Below are 23,578 nucleotides of genomic sequence, written 5' to 3'. Positions count from 1 at the left end.
TTATATACAACTGATGCAGGGATGTCCACTCTTCAAACTTTTGCACCTCCTTCTCACCAAATATGTCACAGAGAGACCAGCATGTAAAAAGGAGAGAAGAGGAGGGCCACATGTGTAGTACATTAATTTATTAACACATACACACATTTAACGAACAAAACCAATTTAAAAGATGGTACACATGTGACAGCTGCAGAGGGAAAAATGCGAAACAATTACCAGAGTGTCCGAGAACCCACAAAAAGTTCTCAGACAAGTTCTTAAAATCCAAGAAACCGCCCGGGCTGGAAGCTGGAAAAGTCACTGGTTCTTGAGACCGCAGGACACCCTCTGTACACTGGCCACAAATAGACTCGCCAACACGTTTCAACTCCTCCTTCCTGGAGTCTTTCTCAAGGCTGTATTTTTTCCTGTTCTTTATGTATTGTCCATTGTCTTGTGAGAAGACTATTTGTCAATTATTAAAATGCCATAATATTGTATTATCGCTTAAGCTTTCATATTCAGTTACATTTCTAGTTCTCTGTACTCTGCCCACAGCCCGGAAGCACATTGTATGTCTTGCATGGCATCGCTGGATTATATATGTGAATATCTGCAGGACGAAACATCATATGCTCTCCGAAGCTCTTGAGTTCAGGGAATACAGAGCCTTGTGGTGAGTGGGCAGTCGTCTACAAATCCGAATAGTTGTTCTTCAGACTTGTTGCACAATCTTTATAGTTAATGTGCTGGTAAAACCTGAAATAATATGTTCCAGTAACTCATGGCATGTGTGGATGGTCCAAATGCAACGAAGAAAAATAATCCATGGGATGGAGACACAGGCACTAAAACACTGGGCTGAGAGTCTGCAGATGAGGGTATGTATTTCACATACAAACTCTTGTTAGATTGTGATCCTTTGGATGTTTCCATTTTTTCCTGATACTCCTCAGTGTGGCTCCTACGATAAGCAATAGTTCATATTATCCAAATATGCCCAGTTAATTTATATTCATCTGGATAATCTGATTCATTTCAGAATGTGTTGAAGGACAAATATTTGCTCAGTAACAAAAAAGGCCTAGCCTAACATGCTCTATGTCACAGGTTCTCAAACTTGGTCCTCCGGACCCTACACGTTGCATGTTTCCGAGGTCTCCTCGTAGAATCACAAGTGAAAGAATAAGCACCACCTGTGTAAAATGTGTCAGTGAGTAATGACCAGTGGCGTGCGGTGAGGTCAGTGGCTGGTGAGGCACTACAGCCATAATGTCCGCTGAATCCTGCCGATGACCCCTACCGCCGCCGAGCCAATGCCCGCTACTGCCCCTGAGCCAATGCCGGCTGCCACCGCCAATGGCTTACAAACTCGGCCACCATCAACTGACCCAGCCCTCCGCCACTAATTTGCATCTCAGTCCGATGCCTGACTGCTCATCATGCTTGTGATTTATTGTACATTTTTATAGAAAAAAAATAAAAAATTAGTGTTTCGGACTGGGAAGGGAGTAGGAGGTGGACATAAATGCAATTTTGTTGTCCAGGACTTCCATTAACTGAAATGCTTGAGGTGCCCCCTCCTAAGTATAACCAGCCTCGGGCTCTTTGAGCTGGTCCTGTTTGCTTAAATACTGGGGAAAAAATTGGACAGGGGTTCCCCGTATTTAGACAACCAGCACCGGGCTCTTAGTCCAGTCCTGGTTCCAAAAATACGGGGGACAAAAGAAGTAGGGGTCCCCCATATTTTTAAAACCAGCACCGGGCTCCACTAGCCAGGGAGATAATGCCACAGCCGGGAGACACATTTATATTGGTCCCTGCGGAATTGGCATTAACCCCCCCAACTAGTCACCCCTGGCCGGGGTTCCCTGGAGGAGTGGGGACCCCTTAAATCAAGGGGTCCCCACCTTCCGGGCACCCAAGGGCCAGGGGTGAAGCCTGAGGCTGTCCCCAGCACCCCTGGGCGGTGGGTGCCGGGCTGATAGCCATAAGTGTGTAAAAAAAGAATATTATGTTTTGTTGTGGAACTACAAGGGCCAGCAAGCTTTCCCGCTTGCTGGTACTTGGAGAACCTCAAGTACCAGCATGCGGGGAAATAACGGGCCCGCTGGTACCTGTAGTTCTACAACAAAAAAATTAAAAAAACACAACACACACACCTTGAAAGTAAAATGTTATTAAAACACACTTACACACTCACACATACTTACCTACATCCCACGCCGATCATGTCCACTTGTCCATGTAGAATCCAATAGGGGTACCTGTACAAATGAGAGAGAGAGAGAGATTACTTACCTACATCCCACGCTGATGATGTCCAACCTGCAAAAATTAAAATGATACTTTATACAGAATGGGGGGGGGGGGGGGGGGGGGGGGGGGGGGGGGAGAGAGAAAAAGAGCACAAAAAAACCCCCACACACTAACCTGCCTATTATGCTGCCGCCGGGCCGAACGGGAGGGGAGAGAGCTGCTGGCTGGGGCGGGAGGGGAGAGTGCAGAGTGCTGCTGCCTGGGTCGGGAGGGAAGATGGCTGCTGGCTGCAACGGGAGGACGGAGGAGGAAGGACAGGGGAGAGCCGAACTCACTCCTGCTTCAGCCCCGCCGCCACTTCCGCCTCCAGCGCCGCTTGTGGGTGATTGGACAGCGGATCCAGCACTGGATCCGCTGTCCAATCACAGGTGCTTCGCTGACATAGGGCTGGTGTCCCTATCAGTGAGGCACTTGTTTCAGTGCCGCATTCCCCGTCATTTTTAAATGAGCTTTTACAGCCCAGTACTTGGCCCCGCCCCCCGCTCTGTCCCGTTATCATTATCTATGGGAGGCACTGCCATCAGTGCCTCCCAAACTAATTTAAATAGCTACAATTATTAAAATTAAATACAGAAGATACTTATGACACAGAATATGTGTCATAAGTATCTTCTTTGTATTATTTTAATAATTTATCACAGGGGAAGCACTGCCTCCCCTGACTGCACGTTCCTGGTAATGACTACACCTGTGCACCTGTTGGGTGATCTGGAAAACAGTTTAAGAACCACTGCTCTATGTAATGTGTGATGCAAGCTGGGTAATCCCTAGTAATAGGCCCTCTATCATATACTAGCAGTGTCGTCAGAGTGTTTATCCTGTACTTTTCTGTCAAAACCCTGTTCCATTTTTCTCGCACTTTTCTCCATCTTCCCTGTTCGTGGTATGCCATGTGAAGGCCTGGCTTCAGTGGAGAACATTATACCTTCACTCTGAGGAAGAGAAGCTTAGAGAGAGGAGGGCAGTGATGCACCAGCGGCACTGCAAGCTGCAGGCGGCAATGCGGGCCTGGCTGCTTTATTTACATTATCGGCGGCAGAAGAGACAGCAGCATGGTAAGAGAGTTTCTTGTATATGTGCAAGTTACAGGTGTCTGAGAACTGCATCCTGATTTTACACTTCTAATTCTAATCTCCATAATATGTAACATAGTTAAAGAGGCTGAAGGAAAAAAGCTCATTAAGATCCGGTGATCCTTCCACTTCTTATTCTCCTTCTTATAATGTGTAACATAGTTAATGAGGGTGAAAAAAAGCTCATTAAGCCCCAATAATGACATCTGTTGATTTAGAAGAAATGTAAATGTCTATTAATATCAATATTTGTTGTAAAATGCCCCATAGAATTCTTCCTTCACTGACATCAGGCCTAATTCAGACCCGATGGTTTGCCTGCAGATAAGATGTTGGGAGGTCTGTGCAGGTGCAGAATGGGTCTTGTGATATCACTCGCAGCCCCATCACAAAAGCATGATTGACATGCTGCAGTATTTGGGGGGCGGCACCCAGCGCTGCTCTTCAGAACGGGGGCGTGACTGGTCCAGGATGACTTCCTGGATCTGGGTGTCCGGATCCTACGGCCTAAATTGCAGATTACGCAGGCTGGCCAGTGCCGGAAACCATCGAAGCACTCAGATCTAGCAAATGACGTCTATCTCCTCCTGCTGCATTTGAATTTTGATGGCACAGAATTGCACAGCTGCAATTCCTTGCAAACATGAACTAGACCCATTGTACCCTCATTCAGCTGCAGCAATTTTAGCAAAGCTGCAACCCGGCAGCAATGCGATTGCAATTCAATTGCAATCACATTGCTGATTTGTGGATGCTCCCCTGCCTCTGCAGCCAGGCTGCGAAGGCAGGCGCAGGGCAGTCATTTTCCAGGTCACAGCGACTGTGTGTGACGTCAAGCGGCCGCCCCATTTTCGTTGCCATGCTCATCCATCGCCACGGCCCTGCCCCCACAATGCCGCGCTGCCACCCTGAGATGCGATCCTCCCACACGTGCAGAACGGGTCCTGCGCATGCGCACTGTAGATGTGAGCGGGATGATGTGTTCCTACTGAATACACCACCCCTCCCATATGTAAATATAGGTATAATTTTTACCTTTTAGTTTTTGCTAGCAATCCAGTAAATTATCAGTGTCCCTCGTTAACTGGAAATAAACAATCTTAGGAGAGGTAGTAAGTGGTTAACGTTGCAGAATCAAAACTCTGAGGCTTTGAGTACAATTCCCAACCGTGGTCCTATTTATGTGTAATTTGTATGTTGTTCTAGTCTTTTCAAGGCTTTTCTCCAGGCTTCATCCCACACTCCAAAAACATACTCTTAGGATAATCACCTCATGGCAAAAAATAACCCTAGTGTGTGTGTGTGGGGGGCAGGGACTGATCTGAATGACTCAATATTCTCTGTAAAGCGCTGAGGAATATGTGTGTATTATATAAATAACTCTTAATAAATAAATATCTAGGATTTGCCAAAACTTGATTCTCGCTTTTCTATAGGCAAACGAAAGTACTTATTCGTGTACCATTTAAATTCCGCATAGTGTGTGTTTGTGTGTGTATATAATACAGTATATACTAATATATATATCAGCCAGAACATTAAAACTGATGTAGTCAAAAAGTCGATAATAACGATGTTGACTCTCATGTCGACACAACGTCAACTTTTTTAAACAATGATTAAATGCCGACAGACAACATGTCGACATTATCAGAAGTAATGGTCACATGACTGCCGGTGCCCATGTGAAGGTAAGTCGCCACTGGGCCACCAGGGACAATACATTCTACCATGTTGACCTTTCATCATGGTCTACAGTACATGATTAATTTCAACATGATCAGCGTTGACCTTATGAGCATATTAATATTCCCAGTTTGACATTCATACTAGGTCAATTCCATAACTTGAACTGTTTGCCATGTTCCTCAAACCATTCCTGAACAATTTTTGCTCTGTGGTAGGGCACATTATGCTGCTGAGACAGCTTCTATCAGGGACTACCATTGCCATGAAGGGCTATACTTTCTCTGCAACAATGTTTAGGTAGGTGTACGTGTCAAAGTAACATCCGCATGAATATCAGGACCAAAGGTTTCCCAGCAGAACATTGCCCAGCGCATCACCCTGAATCCACTGGCTTGCCTTCTTCCTGTAGCACATCCTGGCGACATCCCTTCCCCAGGTGAACACCGCACAATCACCCGGCTCTCCACATGATGTAAAAGAAAATGTGATTCATCAGACCAGTCCGTCTTCTTCCATTGGTCCAAGGTCCAGTTCTGATACTCATGTTCCTATTGTAGGTACTTTTGTTAGTGGACAGGGGTCAGCATGGGCACTCTGGCCATTCTGCTGCCACGCACTGTTCTGACACGTTTCTATTATAGTTAACAGTGACATTTTCAGCAATTTGTGCTACAGTATCAGTCAGCCTTCGGCGCCCATGAACCTATCGCCAGTTCACAGGTCGTCCTTCCTTGGACCACTTTTGGTAGTTACTACCCACTGCATACCGGGAACAACCCACAAGACCTGGAGTTACTGTGAGCCATTTGTCTAGCTGTTACAATATGGCCATTGTCAAAGTCGCTCAGATTTTTTCAATTCCCCATTCTCCCTGCTTCCAACACAGCAACTTGAAGAACTGACTGTTTACTTGCTGCCTAATATATCTCGCTCCTTGACAGGTGCCACTGTAACAAGATAATCCACAAGATAATCCATGTTATACACTTCACCTGTCAGTGGTTTTAATGTTGTGACCAATCTTTGTGCCCTTGGTAAAATAATACAAGTCAAAAGTGCATATTCAGGTCACAATACTGCAGAGTTGAAATAGAAGTCCAACGTTTCTGTGTTGCATTACCCTATTATCAGAAAGTACAAGTATGTGTACAGTGTGTATGTTTATGGGTATGTATGTATATATATATGTGTGTAAATATATATATATATATATATATATATATACATACTGTTTGTTGGACCGGCACTCACCCTTCAGCGTTGCTTGGCTCCGGTGCCCTCTGGAAATAATGCATATATATCTCACATCGAACAAGCAGCGGCACTCGGAGACTTTATCATAGTGAAAAATCAAGTGTGAATTTTAATCCATATCACAACAAGGCCAACGTTTCGGGGCTTATCCACCCCTTTGTCAAGGTGAGTCAAAAGTGAAATACAAGTAAAAACACATTACCTTATAGGGTGAAGAAGACCGCGGGCTGGTCTTCTTCACCCTATAAGGTAATGTGTTTTTACTTGTATTTCACTTTTGACTCACCTTGACAAAGGGGTGGATAAGCCCAGAAACGTTGGCCTTGTTGTGATATGGATTAAAATTCACACTTGATATTCACACTTGATTTTTCACTATGATAAAGTCTCCGAGTGCCGCTGCTTGTTCGATGTGAGAGATATATATATATATATATATATATATATATAAAAATATATATTTCCAAAGCTCCTCGGGTTCACATAAACTGGACTTATATTACCGGTTGCCCTCCACGACAGGTGTCCTGCATGGACGCGTCCTCCTGTAATGTTCAATCGGCGGCACTCCGGTCAAATAATGATTCTTAACACATCAGCTGATGTGTTAAGAATCATTATTTGACTGGAGTGCCGCCGATTGAAATATATATGTATATATATATATATATATGTGGAAGAAAGATTCAGCGGCACTTCGGGACTTGTGATATCAAAAATCGTGTATTTAAAGCATCACAATACACAAATAATTCAGACGTTTCGGGGCCCGCAGACCCTTTTTTACCACCTTGAAAAAGGGGCTGCGGGCCCCGAAACGTCGGAATTATTTGTGTATTGTGATGCTTTAAATACACAATTTTTGATATCACAAGTCCCGGAGTGCCGCTGAATCTTTCTTCCACATCTACATTTCATTGCGGAGGGCACCCGGGTCATACATTATTTTATTCCAGGGAGTGCCGGGCTACATCAAAGTACATATATATATATATATATATATATATATATATATATATATATTATTATGTCTACATGGTCATAATGAAAAGTTGACACATCATCCCTGGTGGTCCAGCGTTGACTAAATACCTCCTGCCACTTGCAGCGCCTTCAAGGTCCTGGGTCAGACCTCAGAGATACTGTGGCATTCCATTCCAGTAAGTATTTGAATGCTATCTGTAACCCTAATCCCTACCCCTAATTCTCCCTCTAGTGCAGGCATTCCCAACCGCTGTCCTCAAGGCACACCAACAGTGCAGGTTTTAGTGATAATCCAGGCTTCAGCACAGGTGGTTAAATCAAAATAACTGAGGTACTAATTAAGTCACCTGTGTTTAAGCCTGGCTATCACTAAAACCAGGACTGTTAGTGTGCCTTGAGGCCCGCGGTTGAGAAACACTGCCTTAATGCCTAACCCTAACCTACACCCGCAGCCTGACTTAGAATGTCAACAAGTTGCCTGTCGACATTGTGGTGTCAACATTATGTACGGAATTGTCGACCTTTTGACTACATCCCATATATACACACACACATATACAGTGCATCCGGAAAGTATTCGCAGCGCTTAACTTTTTCCACATTTTGTTATGTTACAGCCTTATTCCAAAATGGAATAAATTCATTTTCTCCCTCAAAATTCTACACACAATACCCCTTAATGACCACGTGAAAAAAGTTTTTTTGAGATTTTTGCTAATTTATTAAAAATAAAAAACTAAGAAATCACATGTACATAAGTATTCACATCCTTTGCCATGAAGCTCAAAATTGAGCTAAGGTGCATCCTGTTTCCACTGATCATCCTTGAGATGTTCCTACAGCTTAATTGGAGTCCACCTGTCGTAAATTTAGTTGTTTGGACATGATTTGGAAAGGCACACACCTGTCTATATAAGATCCCACACTTGACAGTGCATGTCTGAGCACAAACCAAGCATGAAGTCAAAGGAACGGTTTGTAGACCTCCGGGACAGGATTGTCTCGAGGCACAAATCTGTGGAAGGGTACAGAAAAATATCTGCTGCTTTGAAGGTCCCAATGAGCACAGTGACCTCCATCTTCCGTAAATGGATGAAGTTCGGTACCACCAGGACTCTTCCTAGAGCTGATCGGCCATCTAAACTGAGCGATCGGGGGAGAAGTGCCCTAGTCAGGGAGGTGACCAAGAACCCGATGGTCACTCTGTCAGAGCTGCAGCATTTTTCTGTGGAGAGAGGAGAACCTTCCAGAAGGACATCCATCTCTGCAGCAATCCACCAATCAGGCCTGTATGATAGAGTGGCCAGACGGAAGCCACTCCTTTAGTAAAAAGCACTTGGCAGCCCACCTGGAGTTTGCACCTGAAGGATTCTCAGACCATGAGAAACAAAATTCTCTGGTCTGATGAGACAAATATTGAACTCTTTGGCATGAATGCCAGATGTCATGTTTGGAGGAAACCAGGAACTGCTCATCACCAGGCCAATACCATCCCTACAGTGAAGCATGGTGGTGGCAGCATCATGCTGTGGGGATTTTTTCAGCGGCAGGAACTGGGAGACTAGTCAGGATAGAGGGAAAGATGAACGCATCAATGTACGGAGACATCCTTGATGAAAACCTGCTCCAGAGCACTCTTGACCTCAGACTGGGGTTACGGTTCATCTTTCAGCAGGTCAACGACCCTAAGCACAAAGCCAAGATATCAAAGGAGTGGCTTCAGGACAACTCTATGAATGTCCTTTGAGTGACCCAGCCAGAGCCCATACTTGAATCCGATTGAACATCTCTGGAGAGATCTAAAAAATGGCTGTGCACCGACGCTTCCCATCCAACCTGATGGAGCTTGATAGGTGCTGGAAAGCGGAATGGGCGAAACTGCCTAAAGATTGGTGTATCAAGCTTGTGGCATCCGATTCAAAAAGACTTGAGGCTGTAATTGCTGCCAAAGGTGCGTCAACAAAGTATTGAGCAAAGGTTGTGAATACTTATGTACATGTGATTTCTTAGGGGGTAATTCCAAGTTGATCGCAGCAGGATATTTTTTAGCAGTTGGGCAAAACCATGTGCACTGCAGGGGGAGCAGATATAACATGTGCAGAGAGAGTTAGATCTGGGTGGGTTAATTTGTTTCTGTGCAGTGTAAATACTGGCTGCTTTATTTTTACAATGCAATTTAGATTGCAGATTGAACTCACCACACCCAAATCTAACTCTCTCTGCACATGTTATATCTGCCTCCCCTGCAGTGCACATGGTTTTGCCCAACTGCTAAAAAATTTCCTGCTGCGATCAACTTGGAATTAACCCCTTGGTTTTTTATTTTAAATAAATTAGCAAACTCTCAAAAAACTTTTTTCACGTTGTCATTATGGGGTATTGTGTGTAGAATTTTGAGGAAAAAATTTATTTATTCCATTTTGGAATAAAGCTGTAACATAACAAAATGTAGAAAAAGTGAAGCGCTGTGAATACTTTCCGGATGCACTGTATATATTATAATATGTGTGTGGTGCGCACGTATATACACGTGTGTGTACAATACTTTTAGAAATCGCCCCCTACATCTCTTGCATACTCTGATCGCAGAGAAATCCCAGGACCTTCATTTTGCAAACATCTAAGATCTGTTAGTAAATTCAGTCCCATGGAAAAGGGGTTTTGATGTTAGCCTTATAATATTATATCTGTTTTGCAGCCTTGGCTTTGTGCTTCTATCGTGAACATCTCACCCAGAGATATTTATTAATGTGGTTCAATGTCTTGGAGAAAGTCAGAAGCTTGCAAGCAGTGCAGGAACACACAGACTCTCTGGCAAAACGATGTGTTCTGCGAAGAGCTTTTACGCATTGGAAGTATTGTATCGTTTTGGTTTCATACGTGTATAGCAAAGTGAGCTGTATGCTTAAACAGTATATATAACGTAATAATACACTGTAACACTTTTTGTTGCCTCTTTGTGGGGGAGATGTTACTTTAATATTTTCGCTAACATAACTAATCTCACTTCCTTAATAGTTTGAATGCAGAGAACACTTTTTTCCATTGTAACTTTATCAGGATTATATCTTCATGAATGGCTAAAGGTGGGTACACACTAGGTGATGTGCTCGTGAGCTACATCGCCTAGTGTTTCCCCTCACCTCACTAACGATATCGCACATTGACGTCATGCCCTGGCTGGCCGGAGCATGCAGCTACTATAATGTTTAAGAATTGGGTAATTGGCATGCTAAGTAGTCAGGGGTTAATGTACTCCGGAGATGGATTCCCACAAATTCCCCTTATGGTTCAAAAGGCCCACAAAGTAGCTGCGTAATGGTATTCAAATTAATAATTATTTCTTTTTGATCCTTAAATAGGGTAATAATTTAGAATGGGGTGCTTGGAAATTATTACTATAGTTATATTAATCTGAATCCACTTAATAGCCAAGAAAATGAGCAGGTCCTCTAAATAGTAATTCAGAAGATGAATACATAGAAAGTTGTGTTTCCAATCTCAGCTTTCCAGTGAGCTGTATAGTAATGCACAAATGGGTAAATTGAGGGCGAGCTTTAGGTCTATTCAGCTGACATAATGAAATATTCAATCTGTTACAAAGTTTCACATATAGAGGGGTATTCAGTTAGCTCTGGCGTTTTCGGAGCTATCAAATTTACCCCTGTGCGTATTCAATTGCAGGCCCATTTTTAAGGCATTTTCGCCAATGCCTTTTCACTTTTTTTTTTTTAGTGAAAAGGAGATGGCGAAAAATTCCTCAAAATCGTCAAACGGTCCGCGCTTTCGCCGGCGCAAGTGCAAAAAGACGTGGATTCACCGATCCACGTGTTTTTCACTCCTGCCGAATGTTTTGCCTAGGCGAAAAATCGGCACTGCTATTGCATAGGGCGAATCCTCATTCGCTCTAAAAAATAGCGAAAAGTGCAGTTTTTTCGCCTAGGCGAAAAAACAGCACTAATTGAATACCCCCATAGGGGGTAATTCCAAGTTGATCGCAGCAGGAAATTTTTTAGCAGTTGGGCAAAACCATGTGCACTGCAGGGGGGGCAGATATAACATGTGCAGAAAGAGTTAGATTTGGGTGGGTTATTTTATTTCTGTGCAGGGTAATACTGGCTGCTTTATTTTTACACTGCAAATTAGATTGCAGATTGAACACACCACACCCAAATCTAACTCTCTCTGCACATGTTATATCTGCCTCCCCTGCAGTGCACATGGTTTTGCCCAACTGCTAAAAAAATTCCTGCTGCGATCAACTTGGAATTACCCCCATAATGTGTTGCAGAGATACAATCTGTTACACTAATTTGTATTACATCAAAAGTACTCAACGTAAATTCATATCAGCTTACAAAGATCCTTTTGCAGAAAAACAATCTGTCACAGTGTTGTAATATATTGAAGCATTTAGAATGAGTTCTTTTTCTCTTCCCTGCTAGATAATAATTAACACATTGTGGACATGAAGTAAACAAACATATCAGTGTGTGCTGGGAGTTATACTCTCCTCATACATCATCTGTACAGTCCTCTCTCCTATATATAATACTACCACATAGCAACAGGAGTTCCTGCCAGTGTGCAGGACTAAAGCAAAAAACAAACAAACTATTTTTGGAGGCATTCTTTATTAATTATTTGAAATATATAAGATTTTTTTTTTAAACTTTTATTTGTATGCATTAAAATTGGTCATAGATCTGACACTATCCTCTTAGGAAAAAACACCTCAACCTGAATCTTGGACTTCTATGTCCTGGGTGAAGATATTAGATGTAGTACACTCCTATAAATCTCTGGTGTATTTTTCATTCAGCAACAAAAATGTTACAGCAAAGACATACCACAAAGAGACCTATAAAGGGGGGTACTCACGGAGCGATCGCTGCTTAAAATCTAAGCAATCTGACTAGATTGCTTAGATTTTAAGCCTGATCGCTCCGTGTGTACCCCCTACAGCGATAGTGATGCGCAGGGCTGCTGCTAGATTGACCTGCATGCAGGCCAATCTAGCGGGTCGCTCATTTCACCCGCTGGATGAAATGAGCGCCCCCCCCCCCCCCCGTGTCCCCCCGCACGCTCAGCACACATCGCGCTGTGCTGAGCGGCGGGAGAGATGTGTGCTGAGCGGTTCGCTCAGCACACATCTCTCCTGCATCGGCCAGTAAGTACTGGCCTTAACTGCTTGAACTAAATGTGAATAAAAGCAGAAACTATTAACACATGATTCTGCTATACATATTCCAGAGTATCCGGATCACATTAATCTGAAGGGTATCCACCTAACGTTTTACTCAGAATTTTATCTTGAACCCTCTCCTCATATAGAACATACAATGAAACAAATAGAGAATCACAGCACTATGGGTTAATAGTATAAATCAGGGCTCGACAAATCCCAGGGGCCAGGTAGCCAGGGCCACTAGATTTTGCTGCCTGGCTACCAGATTTTTGAGGGAGGAAGCAATCTTCAATCCCAACTGAGACTTTTGGAGGCGTGCCTGTGTTACGGCGGCCATTTCTTGCACATGAGTGCATGTGCTGAGTGTCTGTCCCATCCTGCTCTGTCTGCTGTCTCCAAACTCCAGCTGCATAGAGATCTCCAATAATACCCCTTTCTCTAACGTCCTAGTGGATGCTGGGAACTCCGTAAGGACCATAGGGAATAGCGGGCTCCGCAGGAGACTGGGCACTCTAAAGAAAGATTTAGTACTATCTGGTGTGCACTGGCTCCTCCCTCTATGCCCCTCCTCCAGACCTCAGAATCTGTGTCCGGACAGAGCTGGGTGCTTTTAGTGAGCTCTCCTGAGCTTGCTAATAAGAAAGTATTTTAGTTAGGTTTTTTTTATTTTCAGAGAGCTTCTGCTGGCAACAGACTCTCTGCTACGTGGGACTGAGGGGAGAGAAACAAACCTACTAACTGCGGCTAGGTTGCGCTTCTTAGGCTACTGGACACCATTAGCTCCAGAGGGATCGAACACAGGACCTGACCTTGTCGTCCGTTCCCGGAGCCGCGCCGCCGTCCCCCTCGCAGAGCCAGAAGACAGAAGCCGGCAGAAGCGGAGAAGACATCGAAATCGGCGGCAGAAGACTCCTGTCTTCACATGAGGTAGCGCACAGCACTGCAGCTGTGCGCCATTGCGCCCACACTAACCCACACACTCCGGTCACTGTAGGGTGCAGGGCGCAGGGGGGGGCGCACTGGGCAGCAATTGATACCTCCTGGCGAAAACTGCATATAGACAGTGGGACACTGTTATATGTATGAGCCCCCGCCATTTATTTTACAGAAAATCGCGGGACAGAAGCCCACCGCTGAGGGGGCGGGGCCTTCGTCCTCGGGCACTCACCAGCGCCATTTTCCTGCCACAGCTCCGCTGAGAGGAAGCTTCCCAGGCTCTCCCCTGCAGAATCACGGTAGAAGGGTGAAAAAGAGAGGGGGGGCACATAAATTTAGGCGCATTAATCATAATACAGCAGCTACTGGGTAAACACTAAAGTACTGTGTAATCCCTGGGTTATATAGCGCTGGGGTGTGTGCTGGCATACTCTCTCTCTGTCTCTCCAAAAGGCCTTGTGGGGGTCCTGTCCTCATTTAGAGCTTCCCCTGTGTGTGTGGTGTGTCGGTACGCGTGTGTCGACATGTTTGATGAAGAGGGCTATGTGGAGGCAGAGCAAGTGCAGTTGACTAACGTGTCGCCGCCGACGGTGCCGACACCTGATTGGATGGATATGTGGAAGGTGTTAAATGATAATGTAAACTCCTTACATAAAAGGTTGGATAAAGCTGATACCTCGGGCCAGTCAGGGTCTCAACCCATGCCTGATCCTACAGCGCAGAGGCCCTCAGGGTCTCAAAAGCGTCCACTATCCAAAATGGTTGACACAGATGTCGACACGGATTCTGACTCCAGTGTCGACGACGATGATGCAAAATTGCAACCGAAAATGACAAAAGCTATACGTTACATGATGCGCTGGGAATCCTCCCCTAGGGTAGATAAAGCTCTGACACGCTTATCTAAGAAGGTGGCCCTGCCGTCGCAGGATACGGCCACCCTAAAGGATCCTGCAGATAGAAAGCAGAAAAGTATCCTGAAATCTGTTTATACACATTCAGAGACTCTACTGAGGCCGGCAATTGGGTCGGCGTGGATGTGTAGTGCTGTAGCAGCGTGGACAGATAATCTGTTTGAGGAAATGGATACTTTGGACAGGGATACCATTATGCTGACCCTGGGGCATATAAAAGACACTGTCCTATATATGAGGGATGCCCAGAGGGACATTTGCCTACTGGGCTCTAGAATTAATGCAATGTCAATTTCTGCCAGGAGGGTCCTGTGGACTCGGCAGTGGACAGGTGATGCCGACTCCAAAAAACACATGGAGGTGTTACCTTATAAGGATGAGGAATTGTTTGGGGACGGTCTCTCGGACCTGGTTTCCACAGCTACTGCTGGGAAGTCAGACTTTTTGCCATATATTCCCTCACAACCTAAGAAAGCACCGTATTACCAAATACAGTCCTTTCGCGCACAAAGAAGCAAGAAGGTCAGAGGTGCTTCCTTTCTTGCTAGAGGCAGGGGTAGAGGAAAAAAGCTGCACCTTACAGCTAGTTCCCAGGAACAGAAGTCCTCCCCGGCTTCCACTAAATCCACCGCATGACGCTGGGGCTCCACGGGTGGAGCCAGGAGCGGTGGGGGCGCGTCTCCGACATTTCACCCACCAGTGGGTTCGCTCACAGGTGGATCCCTGGGCTATACAGATTGTGTCTCAGGGATACAAGCTGGAATTCGAGGTGATGCCCCCTCAACGTTACCTAAAATCGGCCCTGCCAGCTTCCCCCATAGAAAGGGAAGTAGTGGTAGCGGCAATTCACAAGCTATTTCTCCAGCGGGTGGTGGTAAAGGTTCCCCTTCTTCAACTGGGAAAGGGATACTATTCCACAATGTTTGTGGTACCGAAACCGGACGGTTCGGTCAGACCTATATTAAATTTAAAGTCCCTGAACATTTATCTGAAAAGATTCAAGTTCAAAATGGAATCGCTCAGAGCGGTCATTGCAAGCCTGGAAGAGGGGGATTTTATGGTGTCTCTGGACATCAAGGATGCTTACTTGCATGTCCCTATTTATCCGCCTCATCAGGAGTACCTCAGATTTGTGGTACAGGACTGTCATTACCAATTCCAGACGTTGCCGTTTGGGCTCTCCACGGCACCGAGAATATTTACCAAGGTAATGGCAGAAATGATGGTGATCCTGAGAAAGCAAGGAGTCACAGTTATCCCATACTTGGACGATCTCCTCATAAAGGCGAGGTCAAGGGAGCAGTTGCAGATCAGCGTAGCGCACTCTCAGGAAGTGTTGCAACAGCATGGCTGGATTCTGAATATCCCAAAGTCGCAGCTGATTCCTACGACGCGTCTGCCCTTTCTGGGCATTATTCTGGACACAGACCAGAAGAAGGTGTTTCTCCCGACGGAGAAGGCTCAAGAGCTTGTGACTCTAGTCAGAGACCTCTTAAAACCGAAACAGGTGTCGGTGCATCACTGCACGCGAGTCCTGGGAAAGATGGTGGCATCGTATGAAGCCATTCCCTTCGGCAGGTTCCATGCGAGGATCTTTCAATGGGATCTGTTGGACAAATGGTCCGGATCGCATCTTCAGATGCAGCGGCTGATCACCCTGTCCCCCAGGGCCAGGGTGTCTCTTCTGTGGTGGCTACAGAGTGCTCACCTTCTCGAGGGCCGCAGGTTCGGCATACAGGACTGGGTCCTGGTGACCACGGATGCGAGCCTCCGAGGGTGGGGGGGCAGTCACTCAGGGAAGAAACTTCCAAGGGTTGTGGTCAAGTCAGGAGGCTTGTCTGCACATAAATATCCTGGAACTAAGGGCCATATTCAACGCCCTGAGTCAAGCGGAGCCCCTGCTTCGCAACCAACCGGTGCTGATTCAGTCAGACAACATCACCGCGGTGGCTCATGTAAACCGCCAGGGCGGCACAAGAAGCAGAGTCGCGATGGCGGAAGCCACCAGGATTCTTCGGTGGGCGGAGAATCACGTGCAAGCACTGTCAGCAGTGTTCATTCCGGGGGTGGACAACTGGGAAGCAGACTTCCTCAGCAGGCACGACCTTCACCCGGGAGAGTGGGGACTTCATCACGAAGTCTTCATTCAGATTACAAATCGATGGGAACTGCCACAGGTAGACATGATGGCGTCCCGTCTCAACAAAAAGCTACAACGGTATTGCGCCAGGTCAAGAGACCCTCAGGCGATAGTTGTGGACGCCCTGGTAACACCGTGGGTGTTCCAGTCGGTCTATGTGTTTCCTCCTCTTCCTCTCATACCCAAGGTGCTGAGAATCGTAAGAAGAAGAGGAGTGAGAACAATACTCATTGTTCCGGATTGGCCAAGAAGGCCTTGGTACCCGGAACTGAAAGAAATGCTCACAGAGGACACCATGGCCTCTGCCTCTCAGACAGGACCTGTTGCAACAAGGGCCCTGTCTGTTCCAAGACTTACCGCGGCTGCGTTTGACGGCATGGCGGTTGAACGCCGGATCCTAGCGGAAAAAGGCATTCCGGAGGAAGTTATTCCTACGCTGATAAAGGCTAGGAAGGACGTGACAGCAAAGCATTATCACCGCATATGGCGAAAATATGTTGCTTGGTGTGAGGCCAGGAAGGCCCCTACAGAGAAATTCCAACTGGGCAGATTTCTGCACTTTCTACAGTCTGGAGTGACTATGGGCTTGAAGTTGGGATCCATAAAGGTCCAGATTTCGGCCCTATCCATTTTCTTTCAAAAGGAACTGGCGTCTCTTCCTGAAGTTCAGACGTTTGTTAAGGGAGTGCTGCATATTCAGCCCCCTTTTGTGCCACCAGTGGCACCTTGGGATCTCAACGTGGTGTTGGGTTTCCTAAAATCCCACTGGTTTGAACCACTTAAGACTGTGGAGCTAAAGTATCTCACGTGGAAGGTGGTCATGCTATTGGCCTTAGCTTCGGCTAGGTGTGTGTCAGAATTGGCGGCTTTGTCATGTAAAAGCCCCTATCTGGTTTTTCATATGGACAGGGCAGAATTGCAGACTCATCCCCAATTTCTGCCAAAGGTGGTGTCATCTTTTCATTTGAACCAACCTATTGTGGTGCCTGCGGTTACTCGTGACTTGGAGGATTCCAGGTTACTAGATGTAGTCAGGGCTTTGAAGATTTATGTAGCCAGAACGGCTGGAGTCAGGAAAACTGACTCGCTGTTTATCCTATATGCCCCCAACAAGTTGGGGGCTCCTGCTTCAAAGCAAACCGTTGCCCGCTGGATCTGTAACACGATTCAGCAGGCTCATTCTGCGGCTGGATTGCCGCTTCCAAAATCGGTGAAAGCCCATTCCACAAGGAAGGTGGGCTCTTCTTGGGCGGCTGCCCGAGGGGTCTCTGCTTTACAGCTTTGCCGAGCTGCTACTTGGTCGGGTTCAAACACATTTGCAAAATTCTACAAGTTTGATACCCTGGCTGAGGAGGACCTTGAGTTTGCCCATTCGGTGCTGCAGAGTCATCCGCACTCTCCCGCCCGTTTGGGAGCTTTGGTATAATCCCCATGGTCCTTACGGAGTTCCCAGCATCCACTAGGACGTTAGAGAAAATAAGATTTTACTCACCGGTAAATCTATTTCTCATAGTCCGTAGTGGATGCTGTGCGCCCGTCCCTAGTGCGGACTTTCTGCAATACGTGTACATAGTTATTGCTTAATAATGGGTTATGTTATGTTGGCATCCATTGTTGATGCCCTGTGTTGTTGTTCATACTGTTGACTGGATAAGTGTATCACAAGTTATACGGTGTGATTGGTGTGGCTGGTATGAGTCTTACCCGGGATTCCAAACTCCTTTCCTTATAATGTCTGCTCTTCCGGGTACAGTTTCCTTAACTGAGGTCTGGAGGAGGGGCATAGAGGGAGGAGCCAGTGCACACCAGATAGTACTAAATCTTTCTTTAGAGTGCCCAGTCTCCTGCGGAGCCCGCTATTCCCCATGGTCCTTACGGAGTTCCCAGCATCCACTACGGACTATGAGAAATAGATTTACCGGTGAGTAAAATCTTATTTTTACACTCGCAGGAAAGTTCATTCCCGGGAATGTGTCCCGGTATATTTGCCGGGACACATTCCCGGGAATGACCCTTTCACATTAGCGGGCTGACCCGGCATATTGCCGGGTCAGTGACGTCACCGCTGAGTCTCACAGAGGCGGTGCTTGGAGATAATCTTCTCCAAGCACCGCCTCCTCCTATGAAGAGAACGGGTGCCGGGTACCCGTTTACACTGCCAGCTTCCTGGGACGGTCACGGGTTCAACCCTGGTCGAGACCTGGGTTGAAATCCCGGGATGCTCGTCCCGGGAAATTGTCCCTGTACCCGTTCACACTGAGAAAAATCCCGGGATGATGCGCGTTCACGTGCAATATCCCGGGATTTTTCTGCGAGTGTAAAAGGGGTATTAGAGAGTCTATGCATGACCAGGGATTGCGGCTTTGGAGGGGTAGTGATGTGGCCAAAGTGTAGGAGGGATTGTTTCCCCAGGGGAAGGCTGCAGAGTGGTTGTTTGCTTGGAGGTAACCCTTATCTGTGTGGCTGTGGGGGTTGGTTGCCCCTGGGGGTAAGCTGCTCATTAATGTGGCTGCGGAGGGGGGTTGTTGTTTGCCTGGGGGGGTAGCAGCACTGCGCTGTGGATGCGGAGGGCTGGGATGCCTGGCAGTATCCCCGTGGTAGTGTGGCCCTGGGGGGGTTGGTTTGCCTGGGGGTGTGGAAGCTGCTCAGTAATGTGGCTGTCGCGTGGAGGGGGAGTATCAGGCAGTTGTTTTTATCTTTTTTTGTGGGGGGTCGGTGGTCTGGCTCCTACACTTTCATCCTGGCTCCTAGATTTTAGAAAAATTTGTCAATCCCTGGTATAAATCACCATCAGCATGTTTAGAAAAAAAAACATGTAAAGTACATGTAAAAGCATGTTCTCACCCAGATTAATGTACATGTAAAAACATTGTCACACGGAAGGGCAGTAGAAGCAATTGGACTCTCGTGAGATCTTTCATTTACTCCTCACACAATCAGCTGAGACCTTTCAACAGCAACCTAAGATCTAACAGTGCAGCCACAGTGTCTGGGTTATAAACTACACCGTAACATTGTGTTCTATGATATGCTTTTATGTGGGTTTCTGAGAATTGTCACATATACCACTTTCAGACAGAAAAGTCTAAAAGTCCCATCAATTACTCGGTGCTGGGACCTGCCTGACCCCCCCACCACCCTTGTCACACATACATGCAAATTATCGGGTCGAGAATTTCGACCCCGTTAATTTGCAGATTAACCCGGGTATTTTGTCTGTGTGAAAGGGTCAACCCGTGTCAAAATTCCCATGTCCCCGACCCTGGTAGATTCCAGGGTCGAAGTCCCAGGAATTTCAACCTGGGTTGACACTTAAACACAGAAAAAGGATCCGTGTTTCATGAAATTACTTCTTATGAGGCCCACACACGGTGCCATTTGTGCTAGGTGCGATTTGAGTTTATACAATGTGTGCTATGCGATTTAGACTAAGTGGGGTATGGCTATTTGAACTACATCCGATTTTGAATATACTACAATGTACTGTATGCGATGTAGTACAAAAATACCTGCCTGCACATACTATTTTTCCTTGAGATATGGACTAAACGGGAGCGTGCATCGCATCGCAAGGGACAATACACACTGGGGGTAATTCAGAGTTGATCGCAGCAGCAAATTTGTTAGCAGTTGGGCAAAACCATGTGCACTGCAGGTGTGGCAGATATAACGTGCAGAGAGAGTTAGATTTGGGTGGGTTAATTTGTTTCTGTGCAGGGTAAATACTGTTTGCTGTATTTTTACACTGCAAATTAGATTTCAGTTTGAACACACCCCACCCAAATCTAACTCTCTCTGCACATGTTATATCTGCCCCCCCTACAGTGCACGTGGTTTTGCCCAACTGCTAACAAATTTGCTGCTGCTATCAACTCAGAATTAGGCCCTCTGTGCAATTTGAAATAGACGCGATGCTGTTTGAACTAAAAAGATCAAAGAGCATAGAAGAATCTCACCGTGTGTGGGCACCATTAGTCTTGAGCGGGATCATTCTTTTTGTGTAATAATACCATACTGTATATCAGGTTGTGCTGTGAGGAGCTGTGTTATTCCTCATGGTATGTCACTGTACAGTCCCCTCTCCCCTATATAATAATACCACATATCGAGATGTGCTGAGAGCGGTACAATACTCTCCTCATATTGCTGTACAGTCCCCTCTCTTGAATAATAATACAACATATCAGTGTGTGCTGGTAGGTGATTATTAAAACCAGCTCACTTAACTATACCATTCCCTGCCAGAGAGTCACTTGCCAGTCTGCTAGTGCTTTCCCTTTATTTTGGTGCTCAGCCTGACCCTTCATTGCTCTCACGCATTAGGGCAACCAGGGTCCAGGGAAGAGGAAGCTGGTCCTGACTGACACTGCATTGTGGGGGGAGGAGTGGCCACCAGAGAGCATAGGTAAGGGTCGGGGGCTGTTAATACTGCACTGCAGCTGAACAGCCAGATCATTGTTAAACTAACGCTACATAGTAGTACCCCTTTTACACAATGCCCACAGTAGAAGTGCTTCCTACACATAACGCACACAGTAGTAGTGCCCCTAACACATAAGAGCCACAAATAGTAGTGCCACACACAATGCCCACAGTAGTGCAACACAATGCCCAAAGTAGTGGTGCCCTTTACACATAACACCCACAGTAGTATAAGTAACGCACATAATTCCCACAATTTGTAGTGCCCGGAGGAGAAAGGAAGGAGGGAACAGGAGGTACCTGACATGGAGAGCCACTCTTCATGCCGTCTGCGCCGCTGTCACAGGTACAGCATCGAGTAGAGAGGAAGTGGGAGGGACCTGACACCATCACTAATCACTGGAGGTCCTGGGTTCCGACGTCCGCACCAAACCACATCCCAGCCACTGCATAAGCCAACCGACTGCCAGCCCTATCAGAGTGTCTTGGCAGTGTGATGTCACACGCTGCACGCCAGCTCCTCAGGAGACCGGGTGCTGCAGGGACAGGGAAGGTGCTGGAGACTGGGAGGCTTGGAGAGCTGCAGGGACAGGAGACTGTGTGACTGTAAATGAGGCTGAGCCGGAGACTCGATGAGGAGCGAAGCTGCTGGGTGACATCTGCACACCTGGTAACAGTTGCCGGACTCTCTCTCCCCCTGCAAGTGCTCAGTCTCCGGGAAGGGAAGCAGCGTGGGTATAGAGCCGGGAGAGGGGGGCACGGCTGATTTGCTGGCGCGAGTCAAGTGGCGCTGTGTTCTATCTGACTGTGGCTGGGCGCATGGGTGTCCGCTGTAGTAGTCGGGACAGAGGGAGCCGGTGAGGGAAAGGGGGCCAGGCAGAGGAGCACAGCGCCGTGCAGATGGGCTGAAACTTTGTGCATCTATTAAGGGAGCAGGGACCTCTCAGCAGCGTGTTTGGTTGAAGGGAGAAGGATGGGCAAGCGGGGGCCTCTGCAGTTTGATGTGATTAGATGGAAGAGGATAGGCAGTGATGATTTATTCTGCAGTGTGACTAGGTGCAGGGGGAAGGTAGGCCCTGGTGGCAGTCCGGGCCCCATAGAAACCACACTCCCTGTACCAACAATAGCTACACCCTTTATTATAGTCACACGCCTTACCTCTATCTTCTCTCATATATCAAGTGGACTGTCACTAGGAATGTGAGCTGTGTGCAGTGGCTATATGCTAACAAGCCACCTCCCAGATCTTCCCTAACAGCAGATCCACTTTACAAATATGTTCATATCCAGGGCATATTACTCTGCATTGACCACCTTGAATATTTATGTCTGCATTATACCTGTAACAGCATTATATACAGTATGTCTCTGATAATAAAGATCTGTTGGTAAAAATCTGCTACACTAAGTATCAATGGGGGTATCCATTTAGCCACGATAACGCAGTTTTGCGATAAATTAAGTTAGCGGCGATAAGTCTTGATAGGGTTTATCGTGAATTTCTCCATCTCTGAGCAGGTGACAAGTAGTGCAGAATTCCTATTTTAGGGTAAAAAATTAAGGGGGTGCAGTTTAGGTCTAGTGCCTTCTCCTTTTCCTCTTGTATATTGTAAAAGACACACCATATTCATCCATCAAAACAGAGATACGGAGAATGTATAGAAATGTATGAACCTTAACTTTGTAACAGATATTCTGCTTTGCTCTGAAAAAGCCTGCTTACAGAAAGTGGCCCAGGACCATTACAGAGTCCACCTCATGGTAGTACATTCCTTTATTATTTTTTATTTTACTGTTCTTAGTACGGAGTGTAATTGTGGTACGTCATTATTTGTGTCTTTTGCAGAAGATTGGTTTTCATGCTTTAAAGCAGAATGTCTACTTTGTACATTCTTCACAAGGAAGAAGGGTGCAGGCTGCTAATTACTACCACTCTGCGGTGAGCAAGAAATCACTGATTCCAAAAGCAACATTCCTCCCATCCCTTACCCATCATCTTCAATTTATTTTCTGTATTTTACCTTTGTCCTCTGTCTTTTCTTGAACAGTGCTGTAGAATGTACCTGTTGTCAACTTTTCATCATGTATCTCTCTTTAGGGCTGATTTAATGATGTGCAGTGCTGGTGATGTGTCATTGTAACAGCATGATAATACGTGTAATGGTGGTACCTAGCCCCCCCAACATCACTCATTTTACCTGTGACTACTATAGGGGTTCACCGTAAAAAGAGCGATATTTCTCTCCCATAATTCAGTCTACAATAATTAGATCTACAATTAAAATGTCTACAGTCAATAGGTCTACCACTAATGGTAGACAATATTTAGGTCGACAGGATCAAAAGGTCGACATAGAATAGGTAGACAGAATGAAAGGTCTACGAGGTCAAAATGTCGACATGTAAATGGTCGATACAAAAAAAGTAGACTTTTTTTGGGGGGTGGGGTGTTTTGTCACTTTTTTGCCAAAAACAATCCCCATTAGTGTACCATGTCCACTTGCATGGCGAGCGAAGGGGCCTCGCTGCGCACTGCACACAATGCTATTTCCAATCGTAGTCCACGTGGATGATAAAGTATGAAAAAGTAAAAAAAAAAATGAAAACTAATGTCTACCACATGTGTGTCGACCATTGTCATGTCGACATTTACATGTTGACCTTTTGACCCTGTCGA

The 23,578-nt window shown here is 46.1% G+C and overlaps 1 protein-coding gene across 3 annotated transcripts in view; it reads left to right on the top strand.

The window, feature by feature from the left end:
* The window catches only part of SFI1 (SFI1 centrin binding protein), a 353,554-nt gene that overhangs the window by 178,206 nt on the left and 151,770 nt on the right, over positions 1 to 23,578 (top strand). For 2 of the 3 annotated variants that reach the window (XM_063913069.1, XM_063913068.1), the window contains exons 6-11: positions 541 to 658; positions 761 to 863; positions 3,200 to 3,356; positions 10,000 to 10,161; positions 22,592 to 22,662; positions 22,748 to 22,840. In XM_063913069.1, the coding sequence (XP_063769139.1) occupies positions 541 to 658; positions 761 to 863; positions 3,200 to 3,356; positions 10,000 to 10,161; positions 22,592 to 22,662; positions 22,748 to 22,840 (704 nt within the window). The remainder of the gene's footprint in view (positions 1 to 540; positions 659 to 760; positions 864 to 3,199; positions 3,357 to 9,999; positions 10,162 to 22,591; positions 22,663 to 22,747; positions 22,841 to 23,578) is intronic. The other variant, XM_063913070.1, reaches the window with a different exon arrangement.

This window comes from Pseudophryne corroboree, chromosome 1, assembly GCF_028390025.1.
Source record: "Pseudophryne corroboree isolate aPseCor3 chromosome 1, aPseCor3.hap2, whole genome shotgun sequence".
Taxonomy (NCBI): Eukaryota; Metazoa; Chordata; class Amphibia; order Anura; family Myobatrachidae; genus Pseudophryne; species Pseudophryne corroboree.
This window is presented reverse-complemented; position numbering and strand designations above follow the sequence as displayed.